At 39.4% G+C, this 8704-nt stretch overlaps 1 protein-coding gene across 5 annotated transcripts in view; it reads left to right on the plus strand.

Moving 5' to 3' along the window:
• The first annotated feature begins 2166 nt into the window (after positions 1-2166).
• Positions 2167-8704, plus strand: part of LOC102299204 (hemicentin-2) — a 10157-nt gene continuing 3619 nt past the window's right edge. The window contains exons 1-10 of one of the 5 annotated variants that reach the window (XM_042227194.1): positions 2397-2872; positions 2975-3010; positions 3715-3765; positions 4578-4862; positions 4950-5216; positions 5391-5684; positions 6758-7030; positions 7289-7561; positions 7698-7967; positions 8101-8382. In XM_042227194.1, coding sequence (XP_042083128.1) covers positions 2785-2872; positions 2975-3010; positions 3715-3765; positions 4578-4862; positions 4950-5216; positions 5391-5684; positions 6758-7030; positions 7289-7561; positions 7698-7967; positions 8101-8382 — 2119 coding nt within the window. In that variant the 5' untranslated portion in view covers positions 2397-2784. Of the gene's footprint in view, positions 2873-2974; positions 3011-3714; positions 3766-4577; positions 4863-4949; positions 5217-5390; positions 5685-6757; positions 7031-7288; positions 7562-7697; positions 7968-8100; positions 8383-8704 lie in introns of all 5 variants that reach the window. The other 4 variants (XM_042227201.1, XM_042227198.1, XM_042227203.1 and 1 more) reach the window with 4 other exon arrangements.

Here is an 8704-nt window from a genome sequence, read left to right on the forward strand (position 1 = left end):
ATTCGAGCACCACAGCTCAAATCAACTCCAGTCATTTTATCTGCTTCATTAGTAATGAAACAATGAGCCCATCAAATAGCCTTTAAATCAATTGTCCAATTACTTTTGGTCCCTTTAAAAAGAGAGCGGTGCATGTTAAGGACCTGTACTCCTAAACACTTCAATTTGAATGTGGATACGCTTGAATGAAAGCTGAGTCTGCATATTATGTCCATGTCCATTATGTAGCAATAATTGGAATATGTTTAAGTATACAGGTAAAAAGTGTCCAAATATATATGGACCTACCTGTACGTATGTCAGGTTAACTGGTGGTTCGATGTTGGCTGCAGGCACATGTCTGTTTCTCTCTGTTTGCCCCTCAACTTCTGCCACCAAACACAAGATTGTCTTTGAAGCTAATGTTGTACAACATCTATTGTTTTCTAAAAAACAATAACTGTACACTCTTTGAAGAGTTCCCCACCATTGCCTCTGTGAAAAAAACATTTAAGTTTGAAATGTTTTCTCGAAAATCCCCAGAAAGAAAAAAAGCACCACTTCATGATTCAGTTTTCAAACAGTTATTAGCGTTACTAGTATTAATATTTGTAATATTATTGACACTGCACCGGTGTTTCATCAGGAACAGTGAGTGACTGTACATTATCTTTTACTAATAATGAAAGAGTTTAACTGAACAGGACCTGAATATGAAGGTAACAAAGAAAAAAAGAAGTATGCAGTCCAGATGCACAGCACAGCTTCCAGGATTGGCGAGACCTTAAGACAAACAAGGGACATACCACGACTCTGCCCATTTTTGTCTTTGCCAGAATCACCTGAGGTCCTGTTGGGGGAAAAATGTCAAGTGAAACTGTACATACATCTGGAAGCATCTTTTGTTTAGCCTGTTTACACATTGATGACAGGAACATATTATTATTATTATTAGTAGTAGTAGTAGTAATAGCATCAATACCAAAATAAAACTACTCCAAAACACATGATTCAGTAAATACTACTTTAGACAAATCATGCAGTTTCCCCCCCCTAATAGAAACATATATACTCAGCAGCCACTTCACTGGTTACACCTGTTCAACTGCCCATCACATGGCTGCAACTCAGTCTGTATAATATCTGCTGCCATAATCCACTATCTTCAAAGCAGAAGTTCAAACTCAGCATCAGAAAGAAGCTCAATTAAGTATTTTTGAACGTGGCATGGTTGTTGGTGTCAGACAGGCTGGTCTGGCTATTTCAGAAACTGCTGGTCTTCTGGGACTTTTCCACACAATCATCTCTAGGGTTTGATGGTATCGTCTGAAAAACAGAAAATATTGATGCCATAAGTCAGGGGAGAATCAACAGAATGCTTTGAGCTGATATCAGAGCAACACTAACTCAAAGAACCGCTGATTACAACCAAGGTGTGCAGAAGAGCTCTGAATGCACAACTTGATGAAGAAGCAGCAGAAGACCAGACTGGAAGTCACTCATGTAGGGTGATAAGAGAACAGTGAGGCTACACAAATGCACACACCAAAACTGACGCTGGAAGAGTGCAAAAAATGGTGGCAGGTGTGATTTATCTCGATTTCTCGTCCACATTCAATTCAATCGAATTAAATTCTGTTCAGTTTTATTTATATAGTGCAACAGTGCATCTTATATCATCTGTATCATGAAGAACTGACGATGTTCTGCAAGCAAAAGAGCAGTCCAAGTACTTTGTACTAGCAAGGTGTAACTAATGAAGTGGCCACCGAGTATACATGGCCTGGTGAAATCTAATCAGGCTTTAATAAACCGGATAAATCCAAAGACTGATCTATACAAATGTTTTTTTAAAGATAGGTTATTGTTGTTATTCCCAGGTTTGATATGAACCGAGGTTTATTTTAGTTTGACATGACATAACGGGATTTTCTGTGTTATACAGACACCTTGTGGTGAGTAGGGTGAGTGAAGTCCTCGCTTACACAGGAACTGAAATGTGATGCATCTCGGTGCAAAACACCCAGCCTTACAGGAAGTCACCAGAGAGAGAAAGATTCATTCGACACGTAATAATTAAAACTGATGTGCTCGTTAAGGCTGTTTTGAATATTACATATAATGTAGTTACATGTGTGCTCTAAAAGGTGTTTTCAGTCAAAATGAAACTGTTAAGAAATTTCCTTTCTTGTTTTTCGAGAGCAACTTTCAGCTGAAGACAAAAGGAAGTCACAGTTTGTGGTTAGACGCTAGTTTCATATAAGTTTATAAAAAAAGTAGAATTTAAATAACCTGCAGTTTCCGTTCATCCCCTCAAATCACGCCTCAGCTACAGTTTCCAAATGGCCTACACCATAGTAAAAGGATAACTTTGATTTTAGGAATGCATTTGTTGATGTTGGTAGTTTTTTAAAATTATTTCTTTTGTTTAGTTTTTTTCTGCACAATGAAATATCCCAGATACGACATGCTGGCTAAGTCATAGACGACTTTAGGTCTAAAATCGTCAAATTGAGCACAATATCGAGCTTTGTCAACAGTTTAGCATCTTGCACATTCTTTCAATTCCCTAAACCCTCCTTTTATTTCACACAAATCAGCAGTTCAACTTTGTATCAACAACAAACATCTGAGTGTGGTTCACCAACACATTTCCTGTTGCTTTAACAAAAAAAGGCAGTTGTCAGAGAGCGACAGGAAAGCTGCCGTCCTGAGGTGAGTTCAGAAATGAAGCTGTCACATACGCCCATTTATACTGCAACTGCGCTCTATTTCCTTTACTGAATGTCACAGCGAAGCAGATAAATGAGTCAACTGAGACACCCAGTCTCTACATGTGCTACACGTGCAGCTCAATGGAAGATGTGGCTGTTCAAGGTCTTCAGTGTAATATGTAAGTTTTTAAGCGTTTATGTTCAATTCTGTAGTTTATAAAGAATATTTTCACTTACATGCAAATCTTAATGCAACTGAACGTTGTTTGGTTCTTTGACAGATGCGGTTGCTGTTTGTGCTTCTGAGGATAACGATGGTAGGAAAAACTGACTTTCATGCCGAGAGCAGATTTTCACACATTTGAGCAGATTGCACTGTTTTAGAAGTTGAAGATGATTTTTGGAAAAAGATTTTCTAAAACATTTTCATGTTGAGCAAAAACACCAGATTCAGTACAGAAGTTAACTGTTAAGATCATAAAGTGTCTCTTAAACCAACAGTTATGCACTGAACGCCTACATGGCCTGGTCTGAGTCGAGCAAGAGCAATGTTTAGGAAGTAGAACTTGGGTAAATTTAACAAGAGGAACATGAAGTACTTTATTGTCATGAGTCTGAAAGTTCCTACAACTAGATACACACACTTATAAACTCATGTGTCCGTATTACCTCACGCCAGCCTAATCTCAATAGTCTCCTGTCATCATGCCGTAGGTTTCACTTGACAGTATTGAGAGTGGATGTATTGTGTAATAGTTTTGTATGTAGGACACAAAGGATGTTTTTAAGTCATTGTTTTGTCAAACTAAAAGTTCTTAAAAGTTGTGAAAAATGTATTCATTTCAATCATTCATGTCTACTAAAAAAAGAATTAGGCATCGCAGTTTGAGATTGGAGCTCTGATTTAACTGTTACCAGTGTTTTTATGAAGTCTCACCTTTACATTGTGGATATGACTCAAACCTTGTTTTTTTTTTTTATCTAAACTTTGCTCTCCACATCTTTTCTCTTCTCCATCCAGCAACCACCTACAGTTATAGAGAAAGTGAATCGACAGCACCTCCTCCTTTTGGTGAGATTATGACCTCAGTTTTTTTGATCATATGTACTCGTCAAACGCCACTTACACTGTGCCGCTAACATGTCGGGCTCGTTTTTGGCTTCAGAGCTACCTTAACTGGCATGACGAGCAGCATGCACAGCCTGCACATTAGTGGGCAGCAGTACCTGCATGATGGATTTGTTTTATTTAACCACATCCGATAGGTGACGTATTTCACTGACATCTAGTCAGATCTGAATTCAGTGAACACTTCGTTGTGTTCAAGAATGCAGCGCGAGTGTTTGAGCTTTGGCATGCCGTCCTGTTGAATAGATGGGTACAATTTATCAGTAAAGGAATGGGCAGGGCCAGCAACAACAGGCTACTTGAGTAAGCTTTTTAGGTGATGTCTGATTGATGCTGTAGAGTATCTAAAGACTTCCTACTGACCCATAAAACACCCCATTCAACGCAACAATTCTGAGGTTGTGTCATTACAGAAATCTAACCAATCAAAATGTTTTTTCCGGTCTTTAATTGTCAAGTTTTGGTAACTTTGGTTTCCTGTTCTTACCTGACACGATTAGCATCTGGTGTTTTTGTGCTCCCATCTACTTCAGCTTTTACTGCGTTCTACATTCACAGATGCTCCTCTGTGTACTTCGTTTGTGATTATTCTTTTAGATTTACTGATATTTTTATATTACGTCTGTAGCCATCATCAGGGGGGTTTTGCTCAGATTCTGGATATACGAATGGAATCTAAACTCCCAGTTGTTTTTCTTTAAGGAGTGTAAACCCTCATTCATTCCCATTCTTTCACTTTTTTAAACAATTTTCAGAGCCTCCGGTACCAGTTCTGGAGCGAACGTCCTCCTGGTCAGACGTCTTCTCTTCTGAGAAAGTAGTGCTAGAATGTAAAGCCACTAGCAGCTCAGAGCTGATCATCACATGGAAGAAAGATGGAAGCCCTCTAGGTCCAAATCTGTCTCTGTCCCCAGATAAGTCAGTGCTTACAATCACAGCGTCATCAACACAAGATTCTGGAAATTACACCTGTGTGGTTGAGGGCAAAAAGAAGCCCAGTCAAACTAAAGAAAGTGGACCTGTCAAAATTAAAGTTTATGGTAAGGTTCGTTGCAATATTTGTGCTGTATTTATAGCGAGAGTGTAGACTGCTGAAGCATGCCCTTTTCTTTCTGTGTCCTGAGCAGCAAGCACACCCAAGCCCACACTTGCACGAGATTCAGACTTTGGCGAGATGTTCCCCGGCGAATCCATCACTTTGACCTGCAGTGTTGATGTGTCGTCTGGATGGGAGTACCTGTGGCACAATGATCAACACCAGATTTCAGGAGTTAATACTAAGTCGTATACCATAAATTCTGTAATGACTCAAAACAGTGGACAGTATTATTGCCAAGGCAAAAGAGATCAGTTTCTTACACATTTAAGTGAGAGCACAACTCTTAAAGTTATTGGTAAGTATCCACTGTGCCACCAGTACATAAACTACAGCATTCATGTTTATTTACATGAGGCTGTGTGTAACTTTGGGTGCATGTATAGTACTTGGATGATGTACATAGCAATTTGGCTTTCTTACTGATACTCTTTTAACCTGCAGTTAAAAGTTCTCTTTTTTTGTGTTACAGACCCACCAACACCAGGTCTGCAGCTTCAGACTGCCTGGAAAGATGTGTTTGAAGGTGAGGCGGTGGAATTTCACTGTCACGTTGTCAGCAGCACCCCTGGCTGGACGTTTACATGGCACAGAAATAAGCAGCAGCTCCAAAATAACCCAGTTGAGATCATTAATGGGGACGGATCATCATTAAAAATCACCTCGGTCCGTCAGACGCATAAAGGATCATACACCTGCAAAGCTCACCTTACATCTAGGGGAGTGAACTCTGGATTCAGCAGCGAGGTTATGATCCAAGTTAGCGGTGAGTTTTCTTGCATGTGCATGGCATTACTTTAACTTGCATTAACAGTTTAAGAAATAACAAAGTAATAAGAGTACGACAGGCTAACAGGGTGATTCTGTCACTGTGGACAGAGCCAAACAGTCTGTTTTGGCCCTCTGCGTTGCTTCATATATACCTCACAGACGAACATGAGATTCTTATCAGTTTTCTCAAACCTCACCACAACAGTAGGTGAACACAAGTAAAATTATTGTTGTAAATAAGCAGTTGGTATTGTGAATATGCAAAATGCTAATCTTGTGTATAAGCAGGTCATATTTTGCGTTGTCCATACTGTTATTAAAACCTCAAAACTTCTTTGTACTCCGTGAAACAGCATTTTGAGAGCATCTTCCTTCCGTTATTTTCTGCATCGTCTGTCGAAACAGGATGTTGTGGCGTAGCATAAAGCACAGAGGGATGCCTCAAAAGCCGTCAGGGTGTTAGAGCATAGGTGGAGCTGTGAGGGAAAGAATAAGATCATTTGTGTAAAAGGACACATCCTGTTTTACACACTAAATAATAGAAATCATTGCTAGCTGCAACTGTAAAAGCATGCTATGTTAAATGGTTAATGCGTCTGCTTTCGTCAGAGTTCACTTCCAACTTCAACAGACACACTCAAGTGGGCACATGTGTTCCCCACCGAGAGTGTGAAGTTCAAGTGTGGGATGGGGCAGGGCGCCTGTGACTGGATGTATACATGGTAGAGAGATGGGACGCAGGTCCACGCTGATGGTACTGTGTCTTTAGATGTGAATGAGGCTCTGCTTCAGCTGGTCATATAGGAAAAAATGTGTAGTGGAAAAATCCAGAACAGGGCTGTCACCAGCCAAACCAGTTCTGAAGTTTCTCTCACAGTGTGGTGAGTGTTAGAAATTTACACAACATCACAAACGCTTTTGTGTATTTTTACAAAGGAACTTTTTCAAGTTCAGGTATAAAACATATCAAATATTATATTAAAATACAAGAGTAATTGTTTGAGGCACGTCACAATGTCCACATTAAATACTGCATAATTTTTGATTGTCATGTTCATATCCCCTCAGCTGAGAAACCCACTCTCACACTGACACGAGATCCAGAATACGATGTGATGTTTGCTGAAGAAGCGGTCACCTTCAGCTGTGCCATCAGTGTCCACTCTGCATGGACGTACCTGTGGTACAAAGATGGCAGTAAGGTTACTGGATCATCAGACAAACTTAAAGTTCAAATTAGGGGAACAGCAGATCAGGGATCGTATACATGCAAAGCAACAAGAGGTCAAAATCCAGCCTTCATCACTAATTCAAGTGCAGCTAAACAACTTAAAGTGCAACGTAAGTTTCTTCTTCAGAATATCTGTTTGTAGTCCAGCAGCTTTGTTCCTGCTTTGTAAAAACAGTTCTGAAGGTTTCTCTCACAGTATATGGTGGGTTTAAGAAATGTATATAGCATCACAAATAGAAAATGTTCAGGTTCAGGTATAAAACATATTAAATATTATATTAAAATACAAGAGTAATTGTTTGAGGCACGTCACAATGTCCACATTAAATACTGCATAATTTTTGATTGTCATGTTCATATCCCCTCAGCTGAGAAACCCACTCTCACACTGACACGAGATCCAGAATACGATGTGATGTTTGCTGAAGAAGCGGTCACCTTCAGCTGTGCCATCAGTGTCCACTCTGCATGGACGTACCTGTGGTACAAAGATGGCAGTAAGGTTACTGGATCATCAGACAAACTTAAAGTTCAAATTAGGGGAACAGCAGATCAGGGATCGTATACATGCAAAGCAACAAGAGGTCAAAATCCAGCCTTCATCACTAATTCAAGTGCAGCTAAACAACTTAAAGTGCAAAGTAAGTTTCTTCTTCAGAATATCTGTTTGTAGTCCAGCAGGTTCGTTCCTGCTTTCATTTCAGAACCTTTTTCATGAACACTTCAGTTGCTTCTGTCTAAAATTAAAAAAACACTACTTCTTCTTTGTCTGTTCAGAAAACAAGCCTAAGCCTACAATAACTCAACAGCCAGATGCTAAAAAGCTTTACGTTGGAGAAAACATGTCCTTTGAATGCAAAGTTGAAAACTCCGATGGATGGAGCTATGACTGGTACAAAGATGAAGCATCGATTCCCAACAACAGCAACAGTTTAAAAATGAAAGGACTCGCTTTGTTAAACGGGGGAGTTTATAAGTGCAAGGCCAAAAGAGACAAAACAGGATTCAACACAGAATTCAGTGACCAGCGGACCGTACAAATCTCTGGTGAGCTGAAGAAAGACACTTTGAAATCATGTGATTTGAGATACTTTGGGGTATTATTATGGGGAGAATCAAAACAGAAAATCTCTAATGATTTGTAAAATGATTAACAAGTCTCTTATATTTTATTTTTTAGAAATTCCTGTTCCAACTTTGAAGCTAGTAACCAAATGGCCAGATGTGTTCCCCACTGAGAGTGTAAATATGAGCTGTGAGATGCAGAAGGACAGCGCTGACTGGACATACGCATTTTACAGAGATGGCACTGAGGTCCAGCATTATAATTCAGATAAGGACAGAAATCTTTCCATCACCTCTGCTTCAACCTCAGACGGGGGAAACTACAGCTGCTCAGGAAAACTGAAGAGCAGGGACGTCTACAGCACCAAAGGTTCTCCACTAAATCTTCATGTCTATGGTGAGATTTGTTTTCTTCTTCTGATTTTTGACACGGTTCTTCATTGAAACTTGTCTTTTTTAATTTAGCTGTGTTAGCTGTAATTTTAAAGGTTTAAAAGATTGCAAATGTAAGGCTGTTGACTCTCCTGCTAACAGTTAGAGAATGACAGTGATAACTCATTTACAAATGTGCAAGGTATGTTTATATAAACTCTTCTTCAGAATATTTGTTTGTAGTCCAGCAGGTTTGTTTCTGCTTTCATTATAAAAACTGTTCTGAAGTTTCTCTCACAGTGTGGTGAGTGTTAGAAATTTACACAACATCACAAACGCTTTTGTGT

The sequence above is a fragment of the Haplochromis burtoni genome, unplaced genomic scaffold, assembly GCF_018398535.1.
Source record: "Haplochromis burtoni strain Fernald_Lab_line unplaced genomic scaffold, NCSU_Asbu1 Contig_9, whole genome shotgun sequence".
NCBI lineage: Eukaryota > Metazoa > Chordata > Actinopteri > Cichliformes > Cichlidae > Haplochromis > Haplochromis burtoni.